The sequence below is a fragment of the Myiozetetes cayanensis genome, unplaced genomic scaffold, assembly GCF_022539395.1.
Source record: "Myiozetetes cayanensis isolate MyiCay16 unplaced genomic scaffold, myiCay2020 scf2-11, whole genome shotgun sequence".
Classification (NCBI taxonomy): domain Eukaryota; kingdom Metazoa; phylum Chordata; class Aves; order Passeriformes; family Tyrannidae; genus Myiozetetes; species Myiozetetes cayanensis.
The window spans coordinates 53742873-53768923 of record NW_026087411.1 but is presented as its reverse complement, the minus strand read 5'-3'; the positions used below and the strand labels follow the sequence as shown (position 1 = coordinate 53768923).

Here is a 26051-nt window from a genome sequence, read left to right as displayed (position 1 = left end):
ACGCGCAGCGCCGCTCCCGGCAGCGCCCGCGGGTCGGCGTCACGGGAGCGGCGGCGGAGGCGGAGGGTGGAAGGTGGGAGCTGGGAGCTGGGAGATGGGAGCGGTGCCGCTGGAGCGGGGAGGGGGCATGGCGGCCGGGACGCGGGGTGGGACACGGAGGGGGGGAGGTGGGGCGCGTCTTGGGGTAACAGGTTGTTTTCTTTCTGAACCCCTTCGGAAAGAGGCGCAGAGCCAACCCCACCCCCCCACTGTAAGTGTTGCATCGCCTAAAATTGCGGTGGTGCTTGTTTGTTTGTTTGCTGCCCGGACCTGCTGTGGAACAGGCTGCAAAAGTGGGTCCTTCCGCGTCGTGTTTGCGTAGATCCCTAAGCGTAAAAACCTCAGTATGAGCCGGCAATGCGCGCTCGCAGCCCGGAAAGCCAACCCAAATCCTGGGCTGCATCAAAAGGAGCGTGGCCAGCGGGGCGAGGGAGGTGATTCTGCCCCTCTGCCCTGCTCTGGTGAGACCCCACCTGCAGTGCTGCATCCAGCTCTGGGGACCCCAACGTGAGAAGGACATGGACCTGCTGGAGCCAGTCCAGAGGAGGGCCGCGAATTTGATAATAGGACTGGAGCACCTCCCCTATGAAGACAGGCCGAGAGAGCTGGGGCTGTTCAGCCTGGAGAAGGTTCCATGGAGATCTCATAGCAGCCCTAAAGGATCTGAAGGGGCCTGTAGGGAAGCTGAAGAGGGACTCTTTATCAGGAACCGTAGTGATAGGACAAGGAGGAATGGGTACAAGAGAAAGAGGAGAAATTTGGTTTAGATATTAGAAAGAAAATCTTTACTCTGAGGGTGGTGAGGCACTGCAACAGGTGGCCCAGGGAGGTTGTGGATGCCCCAACCCTGGCAGAGTTCAAAGTCAAGTTGGATAATGCCTTGAGCAACCTGGTCTAGTGGGAAGCGTCCCTGCCCATGGCAGGGAAGTTGGAACTAGATAATCTTTAAGGTCCATTTGAACCCCTGTGATTCTGTGTTGGCTCTCGGACCTGAACAGAGACTCCTGGCAGCAGAGAAATGGAACTCATTTTGGCTTCCTGTGTTTGCAGGTGCTTGTTTGAAATTCAAGTAATTGTGGTACCCACTGTCACTGAACCACATGTTTATTGTGGTTGTAGACTGTAGCTAGGGAGAAAAATAAATGCGCGTGATTTTGTGACTAAAGGTAGTGAAGGAACTGCCATCAGACAGAGTTTGGAGGTGGAATAAGTGTCCCTAGAGGACTGACTATCAGTGTCTTCAAAGTGTATCACAGTGTTATGTACGCTGCTGAAGTGAATGGATATTCAATGTTGAAGTGATGGAAGTCAAAAAGTAGTCTGCTGGCAGTGATTCTGGGAGTGTTGGGGTAATGCTGACGTTTTTCAAAAACGTCCTAAACACAAACAAGAGAGAAGTGAAAAATCAAACCTTTTGGGGAAATGAGAAGAGAGGAGGACACATTAATGGAAGAAAACAAACAGAAACCTCTCGTTTAGAGGAGTTGGACACGACAATAAAAGCAATATGAGCATTTTTCTTGCTCTGTAGAGATTACCTTAAATTCAAGGAGCTTATCAGGCTCCCATATTTCAAGGTCAGATTTACACATTTTATCATTTTGAGTTAATTGTGATGACATAGACCTAATTTGTTATTTAATAAGGATGACTATGTTTCCAACATAAGAATTTGATTGATATGTGAGAGATATTGGTGCGGTTTTAAATCCACTTAAACTTGGACTCACATATTACCTTCATGAAGGCTGCTACTGTCAAGAAAATTCATGCTTGCATTGGCTTGCCTGTAGAACTTTGGTAGTTCTAATATATGTATGTTCGTGGCTTCAAAAAAAAATCTAGTTTGATTTCAGCATTCGGTGAATACAATGCAGTTATTCTGCTGGTATCCTGTGGCTTCATAATGTTGAATTGCTAAGGTCTTAATTTTAGAAACGTTTCTCTTCTTCTTGACTCAGACTAGATTCTTGTTCTTTTGCACATGTTAGAATAGAATGACATGCATGTTTTACCTGTGACCGTGCCCTCTGAGTTTCGTGAGCCCATGAAGTCAGAGCATTTGAGAAATGGTACTCATTTTTAATAAATGCGGAGGTTTCACATTATTTAAGTAATCAAAATGAAAGACTTACTTGCTAACACAATCCATTATAAACTTTAAAAACAGTTGGTTGCTGAGTTGTATTAAGGCCCGTGTCATATAGAATAATGTCTTGATGGAGATATGACCATATCTGGTATTTTAGGGGAAGTTACTAAGAAGTAGAAAAGGAAACTTAGAAGCAGAGAAGTTAATTGGAAATACATACAAAAATCAACAGTAGCACATAATTGATGAAAAACTGCTTTAAACTTTTCTTGTAATTGAAATGCAACCAATTAAATTAAGGAGTTTATAGATTTCTTTAATTGGAGCACTTTATAGGGAGTGAAATGACACGTGTGGTTTATTGTGACATTTGCTATCATGACCTTTTCTGTAAAAAGACAGGAAAAAACTGCTGCAGGTTTTCTGCTGTAATTCTCAAATCAATCATTACTTTTTATTTTTTTTTAATATGCAGAATGTCAGTGTCTGCTTACTGTATATTTTGCTACAGACAAATAGGAACCTCAGGTTCAGCCACAAAAACACACCTACCCTGGAATGATATCAGTAAGTACAGTTCATTATGTATTGATCTGAAGTGTTAATAAAGAGGAAGGGTATGATGTCATGCATTATTAAATGCTACTAAAGTTCTAAGTCCCTGAAGACTTTGTGATTAAAAGCTCCTATTAACCTGAAGTGCCTGTCTGCTTCTGACCTTGCTTTGCATAGTGATGTGTAAAATGACACCAGCAGATTATTTGGGAACAGATACAAACATGATGGGAGGTCCTTTCCTCACTGTATGTGGTCTCACTAAACTATCTTAAACTCAGATTATATCAGATTTTTTTGGTAACCTCTAGAGCCATGAAATTACATCCATAAACGGGGAATAAAATTTGTTTCTGTTATTTCTTTTATATCATGATACTAGTTCTGCGGTCTTTCTTGCTTAGTCTCTGCTCTCTTTGGTGCTTTCTGCATAGAATGACGATTCTTACAAAGTTTATTTCTGAGCATTAAAGATAGGATATTTCAATTTCTGCTCTACAGGAAGCATTGCATTTTTTTTTTTCTTTTTCAAACTTCTCTGCCAGTTATTTCTTCAACATGTAGCTGCTGCCTCTTGTCTGCATGCCAAATTCTTATGGTCTCTCAAAGATGGAAGCTGGTAGCAGTGGTTGTGGGGCAAATCTCCCAATTCATGCTGAGGAAAAGAAATTATTCATGATAGGTGAGATGTGTTCCATTGGGTTTGCTGCTACTGGTAATGATAAGAGTTTCTCTGTATAGAGATCCTTATATTCCGATAATCAGATCAACATTGTAGGGACAAAATAGCTGAAATCTGACAAGAATCATTAGACTTAAAAGGAAAATTATTGCAAGTAACGTGTTTATTTGCTGTTTGCTTTATAAATTAGATTCAATGGAATTATTTTTAAAAATATATTTTCTTATGGAGACTCTTCAGGACTTTTCAAAGAATTACATGTTCCTGTATGTAATAGTATACATTGAAGATATAGCTACACCATGAAGGAAAAAATTAACTCCTTAAAATAATTTGGAGTTCACAATGATTGCTAGTGACATAGGCAGAGAAAGTTTACTGTTGATTCCTGCAGTTGAGCAATGAATGTAATTGAGAGGTAGCAATACTCAAAGTAAATAGCACTGTCGGGATACATATTTTATCATTTTATTTAGGAGAGCAGGAAATTCTAATCAAGCAATGTTTTCTCTGTTTGTAAATTTTGGTTAATGATTTCCTGAAAGGTGGAGAGCAACAGAAAAATTTTTATAAGTGGCTGGTGTTCTTATTGTCCGATAGTGAAACGGTAACTATGTTAATATTGAGGTGATGCACACAACTTTGTTTGACATGAGTTTTTTATTTTTTCAAGGAAAAATTGCAAAGGTAACTGGATCACTTATACTAGGGTAAGTTATAACTGACAAGCATATAAAGAACTTATGTATGCAGTTAAAAGTTTAATTTGTGTATCTCTCAAAAAATGTGACTATCAGGAGAACATTACACATTGTAGAATATAGCTTGGAAGGATAATTTCTGATAGTTATTACTTATTTCAAGTAATTTATAACCTTTTCTCTACTTTGTGAAATCAAAATAATCTGCAGACTATTATGTATGTGGTAAAATTGGATGATTTATAGCAAAGTGATTGTTAACTTTTTTTTGCCACATATTTTTTTTAGTTAATATTCATATGCAGTTCTCTTTTCTTTCAAGAGGTTTTGTATTCATTACATATGAAGTCCTGTCCTTAAATAAGTTGCTGCAAATCGATACTCAAGCTCTACATCAAGAAAAACTTAAATCCTATGTATATGTACGTACAGCTTCTCTAAATCCAAGTGAATATCAAGGTAAGGTGTGCATAATTGTTTGTGTTTTAAAACCAGAATTTTAAGCGAATAGAACGTTTCTGGAAGTAACCCTTATATAATAAGGAAAGCTGTATTTCCTGAGATCTGTTATCAGAAATGTCGCCAAATTTATTTTAAGCTAGTGACTGAATTTTTTTTTAAGATTGTTCCTTCTATACGTAGTTCTCTATATATGAGATAATTTTCTTTATATGTGTCCATATGTATATGTGTGTCTATTTTTTTTTCATATGTTTACAAAAAGTGATGTGAGGGAACTGTCTTTCAGACTTCCAGTAATATAAAAATACTCTTATAGGGGTCACATACAAAGCCAGAAAAGAAATCCATAAAGCAGTGAGGAAGATTCTAGAAACAGAAGCTAAAATATTCCGGAGACCTTTTAATGGTAGGTATTGAAAGCATGAGTTTATCTATGATTATTATTTTTTAACTGTGTGAGGTAGAGCTTTTAGAAAGTAAAATATTTTTTCTCATAAACTTAACATGTTCTTTTCTGTTTGAAACAGTGATAATAAAAATTATAATTTCTGTATTAATATGGATTATCAGTTGTCTATTTTCTATGTATTAAAACCATTCTTTTTCTTTAAGTAAACAAAAGCAATGGTTAAGAGGAGATTTGTGGGTTATTTTCATAGAATTATAGAATCATAGAATCAGCCTGGTTGGAAAGGACCTCTGAGATCATCAAGTCCAACCCTTGATCCACTACCACCCCAGTTATTAGACTATGGTACTCAGTGCCATATCCAGTCTCGTCTTAAAAACCTCCGTGGACAGAGAATCCACCAATTCCCTGGGCAACCCATTCCAATGCCTGATTTTGTTCATGTTTCAGATGAGATTTAAAGCTTAAGATACCAGGCTAATATTTGATACCAGTTTTGTGTACAAAGGGTATTTGTGGGATGAAATACTCTCAAAATCTCATTACAGAAAAGTACGTTATGCTTTCTCAGAATTGACAATATTAACTGAAAGCGGCACAGTCTTTTTATAATAGTGTCACTGCTTTTTAGAGTAATTTAAAATAAGAATTGCAATTCGTAGAAGAAACTGTGTTCCTGAGGCATACGGTCTATTCTCATTTAACTATCTGTTAAATAATTATAACAATATGCACCTCCTATGAAATGTCATGTCAACCTATGAAATTAATTGTTCAAGGTCAGAGCTTCAGAAGTTGCTGGTAATTCTGGTTGATAAGTACCAGCCAGGGGTTGTCACATATATTTGAAATATCAACTTGGTGCCACTAAAATGAATTAAACCCACCATTTAAGGATCAGCATTTTACTACTGTCATTCTGTCATTGTTTATTGTACTAATTTAATATTAAAACATTGCACTCTAAATTACTGTTAACAACTAATATTCAGATATTAGAAGAAATGTATTTCCTTACTCAACAAAGAGAACGTGACTGTTAAAATGCTTATTAATAATAGTATGTGTTTCGTTTGTTTCCTGTTAAAAGAACAATTCGGTACATTTGATGGAGAAGAGCATGAGTGTGCCTTATGGCTTCTCTTAAAGAAAACTCAGTCAGAAGACAAAATGGTCCGACTGCAGGCTGTGCAAGACCTGGCAAGCAACAGTCACTGGCGTGGTAATGTGTGCTGATGTAGCCTAATTCATCTCAGAAATGTGACAAAATCTCAGTTAGCTGTTCCAGGTCTGCTGCCAACATAAAGAAAAGCTAGTAGCTGCAAGAAGCATAAATATGCTCTGAAATTTGGTCTAAAATGTGGGGGAGTTATTTACATTTTAAGTAGCTGTTCTTTCCTAACACCCTGACACAGAGTGTGTCTCTGCAGTGCAGGTCTCTCTGTTTCCCACCAGAGAATTCCAACCATTGCTGTGTTGTGGGAGAGCAGTTCATGCTCCTTATTCCTAGGGTTTTCTGTTGGGACTGCTAACACAGTCACAAGTTCTGGCAGTAATTTTTTTTTATAAGGCTCTGTAGGAGTGAGTTTAAAGCCATGGTTAAGTTGATAAAAATTGGTTAGGAACTGATATGTAATAATGACAAACCAGAGGTAAATTACTTGTATGTGTAAACATTATTTGTAAGCCAATTTTTGTCCTAATTATTATTTAGTAGTAATAAGTTCACCCTGTGGCTCTAGCAGCAAATATCCTGGAAACCCCAAGGAGAGGTGTGTGTGTATGTGTATATGCGTGTCCTCCTCCCTGCCCCATCACTAGGCCACATAAACTAGGTGACATTCTATTCTGGATTCTCATTAGTCTGGTAATTCAGTCAGCTGAGGATCTTTCACTCTTCCAATGCAACTCCAAGCCATGGGATTTATTTTGTTTCAAATTGCCTCTTTAAAAATCTAATCGATTTCCACAGGGAATTTACATCAACATACTGGGTTTGAAAACATCTGAAAGCTAGGATGTACCAAAATGGAAGCTTTGTGTACTAGTTTAGTGTAGTGGTGTTTGTAGCAGAATACTGTCAGCGAGTAGTCTCAGGATGTCCAGTATAAGGAATTTAGTTGCTTTTTGTTATCTCCCTTTCTCTGTAGTGCTCGCTGTAGTATTTAGATGTTTCACGAACACTGTTTGTTCTTGCCAACTGCCTCCTGAGGGAAACAGGCTTTTATTTAACCTAATACTTCAAAACAGAATCCAGGAAAATTTAAGATTGAAAGTATGTGCTAACTTTTCACAGCTAGAACTAAAGTGTTCAGCTTGTCCACAGCACAGCTCCACTGAGTTTAGTTTGCAGGTGTAAGTGATCTGCACTGAAGAAAAAATATGACCAATCTGTGACTGTGAAAATTATATTTTAAATGGCTTGTCAATTTTGTTCTAGAATTGAATAACAGTAACAAGAATAGAAGCAAATTTTTATTTTCTTTCCCTTCAGTTTGCCACTGAATTTCAGTATGTAATTTTCAATATTTCCAACTGTAAAGTAAGTAGGTTTTGGAAAGGATGAGTAGTTGACCTTAAATATGCTTTCCCTTCAACAGAGTAACTGAAAGTCTCTCTTGTATTTTCAGTAAGGAAAGGCTACTTAAAACTGTACTATGTTATCAATGTTATTGAAACATGGCTTTTTGTATCATTCGAAATTTGGGGTGTGTGTCTTTGAAGTATTTGGATTTAAGGCTCTGGTTTTTAATAATGTAAGCAGAAGCCTATGCACAGTGACTTAAATTTTAACACTGAATATTTGCTTGTGCTCAACTTATATCTGAGGACCTATATCAAACTGGTCTATAATGAACAGTTAGTACCCAAGGGTATTTCAGTTCAGCGTAGTGCTGATCTAACATCTGCAGTTTTTAACTTGCAGAATTTGTGGTTACAAAACTGGAGCGTGTTTAAGTAGATTGCAGAGAGGTGCTTATTTTTTCAAGTGTATTTACAAAGTAGATCAGAAACTTCATTTAAAACCAACTGAAATGTTTAAGTTTAGTTTAACCCTAACATTGAAACTCTCGTTTGACAGATTATCAGTATGGTACAGTTGCTCAAACCTGTGATCAAAGGACTGCTATAGGTTTGGCTCGATCCAAAGGAATTGACCTTCGCTTTTTCCTGCCTCCACCACCATTGCCAAAAATAAAGACTGTAAGTAAACAAAAAGTAGGCATTAGATGATTCTTAGTTGCTAATTTGTTTTTACTGCTTTTGTTGTTGTTAACTGTTTAAACTGGAGTTCTTCTAAAGTAAGTAACTAGTAGTAAAATTAAGATCAAAATACAAAACTGTAATATGTGATATACCCCTGGGGTATATCTGCATTAGCAAATGGAATGATGGAAAGAAATAAGGTTGGAAGCATTGCTCAATTACTTTTCTTGAGCTGTATATCCACAGTACATATTTACCAGTGGTGAAGTCTGAGCGAGTTACCGGTATGATACACACACTGCTTGTCTGTACCTAATGGGCAAAGCGAAGAAGTCATCCTGGATTGCCTTGTTGATTCTGACAGAATCCTACACATAGATGTAGGATTCCTGGAGGCCTTTGCATCCTCAGTGCTAAATGTGGTTCTGTACTCTAGAACCACCTCTTCATTGCCAGCTTTTAGGTGTCAACAAATCTTTATTGGATAAATTTGGCCTTGGTTTTTCTTTTTAAGGTAATTTTTAAGGGTGTGCGTAAATATTATGTATGTGATGGTCAAAGCAATCATGCCATCATCAGCTTCAGTAAACAGAATTGGCACACAAAGCATAGTACATGAGGTGTTTTGTAATGCTGATAGAATGAATACTGGCAGAAGTCCTGTCATAAACTACCTCTATATCTTAACCAGCTGTCGTGGTTTTGCCCAGCCGACCAGCCACTGGGGCTGAAGATGGTTTTGTCCAGGTGGATTTCCGGACAAGAAACCAATCAAAAAGTTTAGTGACGCCTTTGCTAATTACATATTTAAGAAAAACGGAAGAGAAGGTTAGTTGCGTAGTTGAAATTAAGAGTAGCAGCCATGTAGGAGAGACAACGGACCCTAAGAAGGGCCAGACCCTCTCCTCCCCCAGCTTGGGCCGGGGGCAGGTGTAGTACTGAAGCCCCCCTTCTCTCATGTAAGAGAGTAGAGAAAAAAAAACACTTTAGGGAAGAACTGACTGCTTGGATGAGAAAAGCTGCAGAAGGAATTCTGGCAGAGAGATAAGGGACCTTCAAGGTCAAAGCTAGCAGCCGGAGGAGAGAGAAGAGAAATTAGAAGGGGGGGCTGTTTCTCCCCCCTTTCGCTCTCTCCCTTCAGCAGGGAAAAGACTGAAAAATAAATCCCTGCCACCCATGGAAGTTTGTTGGGGTGAGGAGACCCCCATGCTGCTCGTGGAAGAACCTACACTGGAGTAAGTGGATGCATAAAGAAGCCGAGATTTTATGAGAGACCTGAGGTAAAACAGAATCCTGTTGAAGATTTGTGACCCTGAGGGAAACCTCCGCTGGAGCAAGACGGCCCGGGTAGGATTTTGGGATCCAAGTGAGGGATCCATGCTAGACCCATGTCGGAGAGGTCTATCAAGGACCGTTTTCCCGTGGGGAGGGACCTCCACAAGAAACAGGGGTGGACTCATAAGCCATTATCCCCTGTAATCCTGTGCTGAAGATCCATGGTAGGCAAGTGTCCCCTTGCAAGCCCATGGAAGAAAAAACCTTCAGGGCCTTGGTAACTCCCCAGCTTCCGGTCTTAGCCCAGGAGGGGGGTAGGCCCAGCCCTGGAGGCCAAAACAGAGCAAGAGAGAAAGAAAAAGAGTTCCAGCTGTGACGAGAGTACTGCAGAGTTATTGAAGAGACCTGGAGCTCTGAGAATGGAGAAAGAAACTGCTTTTCCTCCTTGGACTGGTATAAAGGGGGGAGAAGTATTTCTGTAAATACATAGTACTTTTTACTTAAGTAGAATTGTTATAGATATAATTCTTTAGTTTTAGCTTGTTAGTAATAAATGTTCATATTATTTTCCCAAATCCAATCTCTTTTGTCTGCATGAACCTTCTCTCAACTTATAGTAATTGTGTGGGGGGTGTGTGAGCAAATTGACCCAGAGCAAAACCACGACACCAGCAAAACTCTGAAATGCCAACTTTGATTTGTAGTGTTATTTTCAGTATTTCCTTTCTTATCTTCATAACATTTTTTGATAGTGGATCTGTACCTGCCAGTCCTTAATTATTAGGTTATGCTAGTATATGGTTGTGTATATATTTTTACATCAGTATGATTACTAGGTGATTGAAGTTAAGAGTTCCCAATCTACTGCTTAGCAAGTTGAAGCAAATCATTGTGGCAGCTCTAATCATCACAAAAGTCTCCATGTATGATTGTAGCAAGGATTAGAATAACTGTGAATTCCATGACTGTGGGCAAATAAAAGTTGTTATTCAACTTTGTTGAATCTGTCAGTTGATCTATGGATTGTTAAATGAACACCTATATGAATATTTTGAATACAAAAGCTTAAAAGAAGTGTTGTCTTTATTTTTTACTAGTAATCTGTGCATTCATTTTAATGGAGTGTCATCATGAGCTGGTTGTAGAGGGTGATTGTTGTGCTCTGTTCTGAGCTGGTGCGACCCCACCTCAAACGCTGTGTGCAGTTTTGGGCACAACAACATAAAAAAGATATAAAGCTATTAGAGAGCATCCAAATGAGGGCTATGAAGATGATGAAGGGTCTAGAGAGGAAACCATGTGAAGAGTGGCTGAGGTCACTTGGTCTGTTCAGTCTGGAGAAGAGGAGACTGAGAGGAAACCTCATTGCAGTCTACAACTTCCTCCTGAGGGGAAGAGGAGAGGCAGGCACTGATCTCTTCTCTGTGGGGACTGGTGACAGGACCTGAGGGAATGACCTGAAATTGTGTCAGGGGAGGTTTAGATAGGGTATTTAAAAAGTTTTTTCACCCAGAGGGTGGTTGGGCACTGGAACAGGCTCCCCCAGGCCTGACAGAGTTCAAGAAGGGTTTGAACGAAGCTCTCAGGCACACAGTATGATTTGTGGAGTGGTCCTGTGCAGGACTAGGAGCTGGACTTCGATGATCCTTGTAGGTCACTTCCAACTTAGGATATTCTATGATTCTAGGAAAACTACTGTGTAGTTAAGGGTGAACTTTTAAGCTTCCTGTGCCAAGAGGAACATACCAAAATATGAAGTGTAAAGTATGAACCTTTTCATCACTTATTTGGTGGTTTTAGAATTACCAGTTTTCAAAGTCTTTACAAATATAGCTGTTAAAAAGTTGCAGAACATTTAAGTCCAGGGTTCATATTTTATGGTCTCATTAGTATGGCTGATTCCATTATGTCAAATATTTATTTTCTCTGTGTTTTACTTCGTGCTTTGAACAAAACTAAAAGCTATTTGTGCTTACTTCTTGCAGGATTATCCCATAGAAGATGAACTTCGCTTGTTGTTAGTGTCTTTACCCCAGACTGGTCTTGATCCATGTGTCCAGTACTTCACATCTCTTGCTTTACGTGAAAGTAGCCAGACTCTTGCTGCACAAAGGGTGAGTTCCCCTCTGCAAAGTAGAACTATTTGTGTTCTTTGCAGAGCTCAAAGATACAAACCTATTTCCACATTTTTGAGCATTGTAAGAGGAAGAGAAATACAGACACTTTGTGATGGCAGAATATAAGCGAAATCTTTTCTAAATACAGACTATCTGCTTGAAAGCCTGTTTGTGTTTCCCAGCTGAATTAGTCGAAAGGTCTAGTGAAAGATTGTATCCTTCAAACCTTCCCTTAAGCAGATATTTCAGCATTTTATCCAAAACATTCCTTCCCCTTGTAGTGCTCATAAAATGATGTTTCACATTTCATCTTACTGTTGCTTGAGTTCTCATTTACTGCAGAGATGATTCAACATCTGTTAAGTCTTACTAGCAAACTAGTAGGTTGTTAGCACACCTCAAATAGTAAACTCTATTATATCACTTGGAAATTCCTTCCTGGAACGGGTCCCTGTTACCAAACCAGAAATGGAATAGTCTAGTGGTCAGTCTGAACTTGGAAACTAGAAGTTCTTCAAAAGTGCAACAGCTTCCTTAGTGGCTTTAGGAACATCATTTAAAGTGCCATTATTGCTTAAAAATAATAATTGTAATGCCACTTTCATCTACTCTTTCTTGTGAATTTTATTTTTTTATTTAGAAGTTGTGACTTTAATGAGTGATTATTGTTTTTTATAAGATGCAATAGCAAAAGTGAATTCATTTTAATAGTGATGCTTGTCAGCCTTCATTTAGAGATTTCAGAGTGCAATAACTCTGTAGTTCCTGTAACAGAGTTATGTGTATTATTTGTATACTATTGCTCCTTTATTTTTTCCACAACCAGAGCTCTTGCTACAAAGTGAGCTTTGGTAAGACACTGCACTTGTAGGCATTTTGATTTTTATTGAGGTTATGCTGGTCTTTCTGCTGCGTGATTGAGACACTGGTTGTCAGAGGCTATGCCACTTATTGGAGACCTTTTTTCCTCCTGTTTTCAGTTTTGCAACTGTGAAAGTCTAAATTTAGTTTGAGTCTTGTTTTTAACGCTTAAGCAAATGATCTGAAAGGAAGACATTCATTAACAAAATGAAAATCCTACATTTTTCCCCTTTATTTATGTTTTGAAGTTAATAGACTATGGAGACTACTGACTGAAAATCTAGTTAATATTTTCACTTAAAAACAGTAAATATTTTTATGGTGTACTGTTGTGTAATTTGTACATTTTGAAAAGTGTATGCATGCTGTGCACTCTTTAAAGCAATTTCTATAGATCATTACACACTTAACGGTTCAGTTTAGACATCCTTGTTTTATGTAGCCATTTGAAGTGTGTTATGATTTTTACTGCTTCTCATTTCAGGGAGGCTTATGGTGTTTTGGAGGAAATGGACTTCCATATTGTGAGACGCTGAGTAAAATCCCTTCAGAAACAGTGGAACTTTTTTGCTTGCAGGCTTTAGTACAACATTCTAAGGTAATTTGTCCTTTAAACTGTAACTGAAAAACTACATTTATAAGCATTCCTTTCTAATGCTCTCTGGTGTATTATGAAGGAGTTGCCATTTCTTTGTCTCCTACCACTCACTCTTTCTGTAAGGGTGTTCAGACAACTGAGACTGGTGTGAAACAAAGGCAGTGAAACAAGCTAATTTTTTTTTCTCATGGGGAAGTGTATGTAAGTTCTGCTCTTGTTTCTAATTAGCCCTTACAAGTTCCCCTGTAGTATACCTGTGTGTATCTTTCAAGAAGTAAAAGGGCAGCTCTGAGACAGAAAAGCAGGAGAGAATGCCTGAGGTGGCTTAAAGGATTTCATCCTGTGTGGGGCTACTTCCCACTGACAGCCAAAGTCATTGGAGATGGATAGCATGAGGAAACCCTTAGTGTTTCCACTCTGCAGCTTCTCAGTAATCGAGATACTGATGATGTGAATTTCTCAGTGCAAAGTAGGTGGATTTGTGTGAGTCAGTGTACATCAGTTCAGAAAATTACAAGCAGGTTTCTTCTTATGGCTCTTAATCCAACTCTAGTGCCAGGTTTTCACAAAGCAAAGTAGCCTCATGAATTCAAACCTTAGCTATTAAAAAAACTCTCTCCTTCAGGGGCCACTGCCTTTGGGCAGAATACTTCACAGCAAGCAGCTAGTACAGTGGCCTCCCAGGACCAGTCTGTTCTTTGCAGACACAGATGGAGAGTATAGAAGACTTTTTGTAATAGTGATCCTTCTTGTTTCGTGTTGTTGCACTCTTCTGTGTTCACTAAATTGCTCAGAGCTAAACCACCAAGAAACAGTGTTGAGAACACCAAATTGTTGTTGATAGCAGGGATGGATAAAGTGCAGTTTGCTGGTATTCCTTTCACATCTTCCATATACATAGAAATTCTGACTTAGTCTGGAATGTGTTATATTCCAGATTTTCGGTTTAAACAAGTTGTGACTGTACTCGTTCCAAATGCGTGTCTGTCTGTTGAAAACCACGGACTTGAGGATATCAGCAGTTCTGTAGCTACCACACATTTTTAAGCACTGTAGACAATCTGTTCAAGTCATAAGCATTTGGCCAATATTGGTAGTTGACACTACAACTAATTAGTGCATATTCATCTGCTTAGTCTAAAATCTGTTGTTACCCTTAGGATCAGTAATGATAGCAGTACTATTTGGAAGTAGAAATACCTTTGCATTTCAGTGCATTTTAGATGGTGGACAGGAAGACAAGTGGCTCTGGTTAAGATAATGCTCTAACAAATGCAGAAAATTGGCCTGTTTCAGATTCTTGAATTTAAGTTGAAATCTGATCATACCAAATGGAGAGTAATCTCATCTCCCTCAGATGTGGAGGAGAATAGAGTGATGGTACTCAGTGTTTTCCAGGTTGTCAATTCACAAGAGTCATGCATTTAGCATATTAAAAATAATATAAAAACATTAACTATGGCATAATAAATTCTAGATTAATAATAATTTCCATGTAATAAGTGCTCTGCATTATATCGGCTGCTTGAAACTCCCTAATCTGTGAATTAACAGTATCTAAAGGACCTTTTGCTGAACATCTATTGATTATTACTGTATTTACTGTATAATGCTAGATTTCTTCTCACTGTGATAAAATTGAAGCTAAAGGAGGCCTTCAGCTACTGCAGAGGATATACCAGCTACGAAAAGATTCAGCAAAGATACAGAGAAACATAATTCGCATTATTGGAAATATGGCTTTGGATGAACATCTCCATTCATCCATAGTACGTGCAGGTAAAAGGAAAGCAAGTGCGAGTAGTCTGAATGTCAGATTTCTATCCTAAAAATTTCCAGGGATTTGGTGCTTATGTAAAATGAAAAGGAGGACCATGGGTTTTATATTTGCAGGGTTAGGGGTGTTGTTCGGGTTTTTTGATACAAAAAATTTAGCCTGTTTAGATGGTTTTGATTAAGAACTCCTGTTTGCTGTCTAGCCAATGTATGTCAATGAGAGGTGTCCAAAGTCTGATGGATGGTGAAAATTTGGACTTTGTTGATGTTCGGTTCACATTACTGGCAAAAATCTTTTTTGAGTTTCTTGCTTTTACAGATCATCTACCTTGAAGATTTTATTTTTTTTTTTATTTGTTGTGTTTTAGTCTTGTATGGGAACAAACCAACTTGCAATCCTCACCTTTTAGAACAAAGTGAAACATGATGTCCTTCTCTCCCTTGTTTCATGTTAGACTACTAACTTCTGCTAAGCTTTTCTCTCATACCCCTTTTTTAATACCCTCTAAATATCACAATGAAAGTTCTGTACCAAAGAAATAAATCTCAATGTTTTAGTAGAAAATAAATAAATAAATAGAAAATATCAATACGGTGTTGTATAGGTCTGAGCTGCTGTCTGGCTTTTAAACACAGTGTGCATTTTTAATCTCTCTGTTACACAAGGGAGAAGCAGCAAAGGCACAGGAAAAGACTGTGAGGATGATGAAAAATTTGAAATGGCTGTGATATAAAAAAACAACTAAACTGAGATTTTTAGTATGGGAAAAAGCGACTGAAAGAGGCTACAATGAAGATTAGTAAAATTCTCTTCATAAAGAAGGCAAAGAGGTCATCGTTGTTTGTTGTGATGCAAGACCAAAGGTTCTTGCACATTAAATTATAAAGAGACAGAACAAATAAATACGTATTTTTCAATATATTGGGTGACCAAAGTAAAAATTGCCATAAAACATGGTGATAGTTGAAGATTTATAAAGCTTCAAAAAGTGATTATACAAATTCATTAAAAGAAACATCCATAAAGTTCTACACATGGAAACCAACTTGACTGCAGAAAACCAAAGGGCGTAGAGTAGAATCAGCACTGTATTAATTGCCTTTTTACTGCTCTATTCTTTTATTGTTCTGCAACTTCCACAGTGCTCACTTCTGAAGAAAGGCAGCTGGACTACAAAGGCCTTTGTTCTGAGTTCTAGCACCATTTCTAAATTCTTATGATTGTTAAAAGTATATATGTAGAGGAAGAGATTGAAACAGGAGAGTCAGCAGCTCCCTGGGACAGAGCTCTCAGTACAAAAGGAGTTTTAGACAGTGAACCAAACTCCAGAGATGAGCAGTCGGATACTGCTGGTCCAGAGTTGATAACGCTTCTCTTTTATTGCTGGATGATGCATAAGAAGAAAGAACCTCTGAGGCTCTTTTCCTTGCAAAAACTACTGGCACAGAAAGAGGAAGAAAAAGCGATGCATTGTGTAGTAGCTGTGATGGGGTATCTGGGGACAGAGGATTCTGAACACTATTTTTGATTCTTTGTCTTGGCTCATTTAAGAGAAATGCAAAACCGAAGACTGTACTAGTTTTAGTCAAACTAGCTTGGCAGTCCTCCACTGTATTTGGAGAACTGAAAGTAGACTTTAGATGGTATTCTTTGTATTTGGAGAACTGAAAGTAGATTTTAGATAGTATTCTTCTGAAGGAGAGCATGCACAATGGTCAACATATATTCTGCTTAGAAATGTAATTTAAATGCATAATTCTTTAAAAAAATTGTTGTTTTTTTAAATCAAAACTCAAATGTCAGGTCATTCTCTTCCTCAGTCTGCAGTGAACTACTTTGAATTAGCAACTTACTGACTACACTAGTAGTAACATAATGTACATGATTTTGAAACAATGCTCATGAGATAAATTGTTCTTTTTTAAATCAGCCTCCATTTGATAATCTCTCTTCAAGGTTTTCCTTTTGAACTTGACTGTAATGTAGTTGTGATTTATAGGTACTAAATCAAAACTTTTGCTAGCAGCAACAAGATTTATCAGGATTTTAGAGACATATATATTTGCTTGTACATATAAAAGATATTCCTTTGAATTTTTCAGTAGTTTATGAACATCCCCATCCATGTCTAAGAAAATTTTACACTTTAGGTAGAGTATTATAAAGTGTCTGTAAGTCACAGTAGCTATGACTTAAAATTTTATTGACGATTGTATCAAATCTAATTATCTTATGTTTCAGTGGTATAAATAGTATAGTATTTTTAGAATAGCAGGGATATTTTAATTCCATAATGAGTTTTTCATACACTGGATTTTAAAATTAGAAATAGTTGTACTCTTACAGCAAACATCAGGTTTTTTTCACCTACCATTGCTCCTGTAGGTTGTTTTTTTGCCTCTCTTGTGCTTTTAAGATTCATTTTCTCTATCTTCCTTGCATCTTACCTGCAAAAAGAGACCTGAGATTGTTCTCTCTCTGACAACTGTATTGACCTGCTGGTACACTTCCTTTTTCTTCTGAGAAGAGGTTCTCCTTCAGGTCATAAGCTGAACAGTAGTAAAATACATTGCCTCCTTGCCACTCTGAATGTTTGAATTTTGGAGATTCCACTTGCCTATCTTTGGCTTTCCTGAGGTAAAGAGTGGATTGAAATAATTTATTTTGATGTTAGCCTTCTTAAGTTTTAACATCTGTTTTCACGAGTATAGTTTAAAGACTGATGTTTCTGAATTCTTTTGTTTGTATGATGTTTCTATTAGTTAACTCCCCACTTTATTTTCTCAATGTAGGTTGGGTTTCTGTACTTGCTGAAGTAATGAAATCCCCCCATATCATTCAGTCTTCTCACGCATCCAGAGCTTTGGCTAATCTAGACAGGGACACTGTGGAAGAAAAATACCCAGATGGCGTTTATGTCTTACATCCACAGTATCGTAGCAGGTAAAGCAGGGGGAGAGGTTGTAAATGCTGTACTTTGAGTTACTTGTTACACTGTTCAGTTACAAAACCTTGGAAGAGTTGAAATCAGAGTGCTTCTGCAGCGGTGTCACCTGCTCCTGCTGTTCTTTGGTGGGTTAAAAGGGCTGAATTTACATTCTCGAGTAGAAGAACAACAGAAGTGGTTGGAATGGTCCATAACCATGAAAAGAGTATTACTGTAATGCGTGGAAAAATCCAAACACAAAACATGAGATTAATTACTACTTTGCATGTGTTGCAACCCTTTAACCTTTGCACTGTATGTCTTGGGTACCGTGCCTTGTAATTATTCTACTGGCATCAGCACATGTTGGCTTAAGATGCAGTAAATTTTCAGCTTAACCTCTTTAAATAGCAATTGTGGATGTGGGACTGAAGCAATCTCCAGCGTGGTATGTCACTTATGTAGCAACTATTCCCTGGGTTCATTGGTATTACTCAGATTGCAGTGAAGATCTAATTAGATGGTAAAGCTGCATTAATAGTAGCTGGAGGGAAAGCTGGTTTTCATTATAGAAAATTATGATTTGTGAGATGGTACTTTCCATACCTCTTTTTATATCTCTTCTAGGTGGATCCCTGGGTTTTGTCTTGAACTGAGCATGCTCTTTGAAATATCATGAAATATTGTCCATGTGATAAGAAATTACGTGTAGTGTTAAAAAAAGTGTTTTGGCATCCCTTAGGTTAAAAGTTTTAATTTGCTAAAAGCATATGTACCACGTATCTCTTAAAAATTCCTTTTTCTTGATCAGTCAGCCCATCAGAGCAGACATCCTTTTTGTTCATGGTCTTTTGGGAGCAGCATTTAAAACCTGGCGACAGCAAGACATTGACAGGCATTTGGATAAAAAGGTCTCAGAAGGGGAAGAGGACTATAGTCAGTGCTGGCCAAAGGTAAAAAGACAGTGACATTTTTACACATGGCTGCTGTTGTCTCATTAATGAGAGCTGTCCAAAGCATCTAGAAGGACACTGTCTGGCAGATGTCTTTTTTGAATCACGTTGGTTTTAATATGTTACACAAGTAGCACTTTCCAAGTTCCTAATAGATTTTTGTTAGTGAGGTGGTTGTTCTTGCAAGGAGAAGTCCCTGCTAAGTTTAATGCTCTTAACATCATTCATGTGCTAGTGAAAGAGAAGGCCATGGCTTCTTTCCTTATGCTCTTTTTTTATTTTTTTATGGAATGTTGTTGCTGAGGAAAAGGTATATAAAATTGCATTTTAAATTAAGTACCCTTTCTTACATAGGTGTCTGAGTATGTGCAGATTGCTTTTTAAGTACTGTTGGTGAATAAGTGCTTACTGCTTCAAGTAACTCACACCGATATAGCCACTGAAGTATCTCTGTAAAACTTGAACTGATCAGTCCTGCTGGTAATCTTACTCTTGTTTTGCCCAGGAGAGGGAGCCAGGAACGCACGAGTTAGAGATCAGTCTTCATCTTTTGCCTACTTTGTGGCTGGGGAACAGCCTAGAGTTTGCCAACATATAATAAAAGAATAATAATCCATATGTAAAATGTATTTGTGGATTAATTGATGAGCAAAAGTCTTGCTTGATATTGTCCCCCTAGTAGCATCTTTGCTTCATTGCTGATAAGTTGCTTGCAATAGTTTAAGTACCCCAATTATAAGTTCTTTGGTTTTGTTTTTCTTTTAATTTAGACATGGCTGGCTTCAGACTGTCCTTCCCTTAGAATCCTGTCTGTAGAATATGACACCCATCTGAGTGACTGGAAAGCAAAATGTCCTGTTGAGGCTCACAGGTAACAAATATAGCATCTGCAGTTTGGAGGGGGGGCAGGAGGGAGACCTGTAAAGCTAATCCTTGGGATCACCTACTGTGAAACAGTGAATTTAACTTGTGTTGCATTGGAAAATCAAATTTGGAAAAAATTAAAGACAGTCATAGTATACTTGAGTTTTTTTAGCCTCATGAAGGCTACTGGCAACTTCATGAACTCTTGCAGTCCACTCTAGTCATGTTTAGGGGAGACACTAAACTATGCTATTAGTTAATGTAAATCTTAAGGGCAATATTTCTTGAAGTGACCCAATAATTCTTCATAAGCACAGCAAAAAAATCACTGTACGGTGGCTTTGTACTCCTGATAAAATGAAGCATATATTTTCATAGAATTGTTTAGTCTGGAAACGACCCTTCAGATCATTGAGTCCCACCATTAACCCAACATTGCCAAGTCCACCACTAAACCATGTCTCTAAGTCACATCTACACATCTTTTTAGTACCTCCAGGAATGGGGACTCAACCATTTCCCAGGCAGCCTGTTTCAGTGCTTGACAACCCTTTTGATGAAGAAATTTTTCCTAATATCCAATCTAAACCTCCCCTGGTGCAACTTGAGGTTGTTTCCTCTCGTCCTGTCATTTGTTACCTGGGCCAAGAGACCAACCCCCAACTGGCTACACCCTCCTTTCAGATAGTCATAGCGATAAGGTCACCCCTGAGCCTCCTTTTCTCCAGGTTAAACAACCCCAGCTCCTTCAGCTGCTCCTCACAGGACTTGTTCTCCAGACCCTTCACTGGCTCCGTTGCCCTTCTCTGGCTGCGTTCCAGTACCTCAAAGTCTTTCTTGTAGTGAGGAGCCCAAAATTGAACACAGGATTCAAGGCATTGCCTCACCAGTCACTTCCTTCCTCCTGCTGGCCACACTATTTCTGATACAAAGATACTTTTATTCAAAAAGTGTTACTTTGATCCATAAAATACAGCAACTGTATCTGATTGGTCAGATAGTGTAATTGTCAGAGGAGCTGCATTTTTACTGTTGATGAACTGAATAGGTCAGAGGAAGATGCAACCATCAAGCATTTTCTTCCTGAAAAATAAAAATACTTTGAGCCTGTAAGGGTTGGCTTGAATGGATTTTAGCCTTAGTAATAGTGATCTTTAAATCAAAACCTAAGTCCTTCAAACACTTATGCAGATGCTTTAGCATGTGACTAGTACTGTAAATTCAACTTGTGTACTTCAGGTGGAGATGTGTTCATGACTGCTCACAGGTTTGGAGTTTGAAAGTGGATTATGTTTTGTGTGGGGAAGAAAAAAATTCTCTCCTCCTCCTGGCTATACGAAAACTCAATGCAATTATTGCATTAAAGAAGGCATGTAAGCAGGAAAAATTAAGGCAGACATGACTGTCAATGTGCCTATTTGAAATGAGGCAGAAAAATGACAGTAAGAAGCATGTAGGTGGTTACAGGTCCAAAGAAGATTGGAAATGGCTTTAAGCTGCACCGGGGGAGGTTTAGATTGGATAACACGAAAAAATTCTTCACTGAAAGGGTTGTCAAACCCTGGAAGAGGCTGCCCATGGAAGTGGCTGTCTCCCCATATATGGAGGTGATATAAAGATGTGCAGATATGGCCCTTAAGGGCATGGTTTTGTGGTAGACTTGGTAGTGCTGGGTTAATGGTTGGACTCGATGATCCTAAGGGTCTTTTTCAACCCAAATGATTCTATGATTCTAAGAAAACTCTTCCTGTGTCTGTCTGAAGCATGTTTAAGGAGATAAACATGTATTTCTTTCACTAGGATTAATGTCTTTTTCATTACAAAATGGAAAATTACATTACCTGCTATTTACGGTCACCCGAGCATAGTATTTGATTACTTTATAATTTTATATGTTTAATAATAAATGAGAGACATTGAAGATATTTTTAACTAGCAGGAACAAAGATGTGGCAGTAGAATCGCAAACTTGGTTTGCTCTTAAGTGTATGATCTCATTCACTGTTTCAAAAGTGAATTTTTGTGTCCCTCTGCTAGCCCAAAGCCTATTGTTCAGCTGAAAAGACACATTTGAGTATCCTTTTCATATGTGTTATAAAGCAATTTCTAGTGAGAATGCTGAGACCAATGGAGATGAAGTGAATTATTTTGCACAGTGGTTGCCCTGATATCCTGATGCTTTCATTATCCAAGGGCTTTCTGTGTTTGATTCTTGTTACACTGCAAGGCATAATGATGTTGCACTTTCAAGCTTGGATTGGGAATTGGGGTTGGTTTTGTTTTGGTTGTACCACAGATTCATTTTCAGCCTCTAATGTGTAGCTTATCCTTTCCAGAGTTCTGTCTTTTCATATATAAAGTGGAGATTATTGTGCTTTCATGCTATTCCAGTACAAAGCATTTGGAGATTTTTGTCTGGAAAGTGTAACAGACATAAACTGTGATTTTTTTTTAATGTATTGGTTGATCATGCACTTAGTCATTAAGTTTCTGTACATTGTTCCACATTTTGAGCATTGTTTAGCAAAATACATTTTTGTCAGACATTAGGAATATTCATGTTGCAAGGGATAAAGTTCATTATGTGTCAATGTTGCTTTCATGAAAGAAAAGCGTCATTTTGTTACAGTGTGTAAATGAAATTATTAAAAACTCCATAAAACAATTTGTCAAGCTAAGGGAAATGATCGGTAAATGAAATTAAAATAAAACTTTCTTACAAGAGCAAGAAACTGAGTTTAGCTCAATTCCTGTTGTTCTTGCGAAGCCAACCTTACAAAAGTTTTTGGCAATTTTCACCATAGCAACAATAATTAAATAATTAATGTTTCTGTAGCTAATTCACTTTCATAAACACACAACACTGAAAATTCATTGCGTTTTAACATTGCCTTTCAACTTATCATGCTTCATTATGCCTGTGTTTGTTTTTTCTTTGCAGGAAGTCTATTGCTTACAGGAGCAGTGAGCTGCTTGACAAGCTCAAAGCTGCTGGGATTGGAGACAGACCTCTGGTGTGGGTATCCCATAGCATGGGTGGTAAGCATGTTGCCTGTTTGATATAAAGTATTCTGTTGCCTTTAGATCTCAGAATAAGCTGTTAAACAAATTCAGATTGAAATACAATTATTCAGAGTAGTTTATTGAAAAATTTTGCAAAGACCTGAAAATGAAAAACAGATTTCTGTTTTCTTAATGCATTATACTCAATAGCGTGTACCTTTTGAAAGGACTTTTATTGCTGTTTGTTTTTACTCATTGATTTAAAAACTCAGTGAGTTGAAATTCATGTAAATGGAAATCCAGAGGCAAAATTTTCTCCATGATCAGGCATAGAGTAAATGTCATTAGCAACACTTAAACCAAAATTGGATTTGCATCATTCATTGACATTTTATATTAATGCCTTCTCAGGTTTGGTTTGGTTTTTCTTCAGCTTAATCTTACATGTTTGACAATCTAAGGACTAATCAATGAGGCAAGAATATGGTTAGTTGTTTCATGGATAATATAGCATGATAATTATTTTCACAGTGGTTTAAATCCCTGCATTAATTCAGTTTCTGTTGCCAGGTCTTCTAGTGAAAAAGATGCTGGTGGATGCTTCCAAGAATCCAGAAATGGATAAAATTGTAAACAACACCAGAGGAATCATATTTTATAGCGTACCTCACCATGGTTCCCAGCTGGCTGAATATTCTATAAATGCCAGATATCTTCTCTTTCCGTCTGTGGAGGTTAAAGAGCTCAGCAAGGGTACGTTCACTTTGGTACCATCTAACAACAGGGAACTCTGCTAATGTGTTCATGAAGCTTTGTTTTTTCCATCGTGTTGTCAGAAAAAGCTGGGTAGAAACAACAAACCCCTTTTTATGTTTTGGACTGTGTGCTGAATTATTGCAAGTGATTCTGAGTAGCTGTTTCATTTGATTGCAGAGGTGAAGGGAAAAAGGGAAGTCAGAATAAGTTTAAAGAGTAGTTTGGGCCATTCAGCCGAGTAATAATGTGTGCCAGACCTCTTATCTTCCGAACTAATTCTATGCTATGCAGAATTAAACAATTATTGCATGTGGTATCTGGAGAAAAGGGATTACAAACTAAATGCTACTCCCTTTATTGTCATATCAATTTTTCAAAACCAACTCTTTAGCAATGCAGACAAATGCTACAGTCTTATGTTCCAGATAACACTGCAAAAATTATTTTGCTCTTTCTTAGATTCTCCTGCACTTAAAGAGCTGAATGATGAGTTCTTGTCTTTTGCCAAAGAGAAGAAATTTTCAGTGCTGAGTTTTGCAGAAACCTTACCCACACACATAGGCAGCATGTTAAAACTGCATGTTGTACCTTTGGAATCAGCAGGTAAGTCAAATAGCCATTTAATTTATTTAATTTTGTATATATTCATGTAAGCATTGATAATGAGAAAGGGTTATAAATGTTTTGGTAGAAAGACCTAGAAAAATGCATCTGCTATGTTGTGTGGTTTTTTGTTTAAACTTTTGGCTGAGTTTAAACTGCAGTTTCCCTGCTGAGATCAGAAGCAGCTACGTTTAGATCTTAGAATAGCAGTTGTTTGTTTTGGTTTTTCTAAATGCAAGTAACAATTGCTTGATGAAAAAAGCAGGATAAAACCTGGTCTAATGTTATACTGTTGGAGTCCTTTCCTTTGGAATTATGACTAATTGTCATTTATGTTTGTATAGGTAGGCTGAATATGGTAGGTAGGTTTCAGATGCTTCCACAAATTCTAGCTATTTCCTCCTTTAAGAAAGTAAGAAAGAAAATTAGTAAACTGCTAATAGAGAAAAGTATTTACAAAGCTGGTTTTCAACGTTAAGAATCCTTTACCTTCCACATCTCGGATACTCAAGCAGTAGCGTTTTCCTCCCGAAGAGTTTCCTTCATCTTTTTGCCTTTCGTAGGAGGAAGGAGAACCAGACAGTTTTTTCCAATGCTTTTTTGTTGGCATATTTCAGGTTTATTCCAGTCCAGTTTTTAATCTCCACATCAAAACATTTTTGTCAGAAATATGGGCAGTTAGTGGTGATCAGATTCAAGATACGGTGGATTAAACCCTATCCCTGATCGTGTAAATGCTTAAACCTCAGTCACAACCGTGCTGTCAATCAGGTGCTGGTAAATGAAGTTTTGTTTCATCAAAGTTGTCTATGTGAAAAAATGTACATTTGTGTATATCAAACAAAGGTAGTAGAACTCTGACCTAATGGTTTACCATTGGATTTTGTGGCAATGTACAGCTCTGTCTGACCGTAGCAGTGTGCACTGATGTTTCTAGCACGTTAAGAAATAATGAGGACCAAACAGTTACACTGAAGACAGGAGAAATTGCTTTTGAGAGAGAAATTGCTTTTGAGAGAGAAATTGCTAACACAAGATGTGCTTTTCAGTCTAGGTCATCTTATGAACTTCAGTAGTTTTTTCTTTTTTTTTTCCCTCTCCCAGACTTAGGAATTGGAGACCTTATTCCAGTGGATGTTAATCATCTAAATATTTGTAAGCCAAAGAAGAAGGATGCTTTCCTGTACCAACGTACACTGAAGTTCATTCGGGATGTTTTAGCCCAAGAACTTGGAGATTGAGTATTTGCTGTCCTTGGCTATTTGTGCTCTCCGTTTGGTGTGACATGGAAAGTTGTTATTTGTTAGGGGATCTGCAGAACCACACGGGTGCTATGTCAATAGTATCTGCAGCTAAATAATTTTCAGTACATCTCCAACTTAGACACCTCGGCAATTTATTTCTAAAATGACATTCAAAACAAATACAGACTTGGCAAAAAAAAAAAAAAAAGTGTGCCCAGGATATCTTCTTCTAGCAAAAAACCACAAGCTTGCTTTGGAGGCAGGTAGATATACCTAAGGTAAATATACATCTGGGACAAAGTCTTACAGAGACGGATCAGAAACAATTAGCTGAGGTGATTATTTACTGTGAAAAAAAGGCAAAGAAGCTGCTGCAAAATGTTGGTTTAATGTCCATGCTAAGTAGTCTGACTGGAGCCTGGAGAAACAATATCCAAATAAATGAAGGTAGCATTTTGGTTTAGTGGCCCAGTTACAGGAGGTTTTGTCATTTGCCTTTTCATTTAATAGAGTATCCAGTTTTGTTAGCAAATATGGCATCTGTTTTCTGCATGAGAATGAGATGGGTTGGTAGGTTGTCTTGCTTAGACAACTGTTGTGGTTTTTACTTTGTTTGTATTAATGAAAACAAAAGAAAAGAAATATTCACCTTCTTGCACATTTCTCTCCTAATCCTAGCAACGTGTGAGATTACCTTCTTTAGGACAGCATGTCTCTGGTCAGACATGAGGCAGTTCAGTGATTGTTCACAAGGAAGATACAGAACAGAGGCTTAGCTCTTCTTCTTTACTCTTGGGATGTTCTGAGAAGATGGTGTAAGTTCAAATCTCTGGTTCCTGTTTCTCATATAGAACGTTTTCTTTAGCTGATTTAAAGGAGAGCATTGAAAATGCTCAGGTAGATTAAGAAAAATTTAGGCCCTGACAA

The 26051-nt window shown here is 37.8% G+C and overlaps 1 protein-coding gene across 2 annotated transcripts; it reads left to right on the top strand.

The window, feature by feature from the left end:
- Window positions 1–32: 32 nt before the first annotated feature.
- Window positions 33–25388, top strand: SERAC1 (serine active site containing 1). 2 transcript variants are annotated; one of them, XM_050316210.1, is made up of 18 exons: window positions 55–73; window positions 2607–2698; window positions 3232–3368; window positions 4042–4078; window positions 4392–4528; window positions 4848–4937; window positions 6031–6162; window positions 8023–8144; window positions 11408–11536; window positions 12885–12998; window positions 14615–14777; window positions 17568–17718; window positions 18513–18654; window positions 19425–19525; window positions 22460–22557; window positions 23092–23274; window positions 23737–23880; window positions 24985–25388. In XM_050316210.1, exons 3-18 carry the CDS (start codon window positions 3269–3271, stop codon window positions 25119–25121), a joined length of 1980 nt encoding a protein of 659 aa, XP_050172167.1. In that variant the 5' UTR covers window positions 55–73; window positions 2607–2698; window positions 3232–3268; the 3' UTR covers window positions 25122–25388. The 2 variants fall into 2 exon arrangements, with proteins under 2 accessions (XP_050172168.1, XP_050172167.1); XM_050316211.1 differs by lacking the exon at window positions 3232–3368 and having other exon boundaries at window positions 33–73.
- The last annotated feature ends 663 nt before the right edge of the window (window positions 25389–26051 follow it).

Bases quoted from the DNA above. Each gene is read 5' to 3' on its own strand.
- SERAC1 (XM_050316210.1), top strand. From the start codon at position 3,269: ATGCCAAATTCTTATGGTCTCTCAAAGATGGAAGCTGGTAGCAGTGGT. The intron at 4,938-6,030 runs GTAGGTATTGAA...TCCTGTTAAAAG, and splicing joins ATTCCGGAGACCTTTTAATG to AACAATTCGGTACATTTGAT. The intron at 23,881-24,984 runs GTAAGTCAAATA...TCCCTCTCCCAG, and splicing joins TGTACCTTTGGAATCAGCAG to ACTTAGGAATTGGAGACCTT.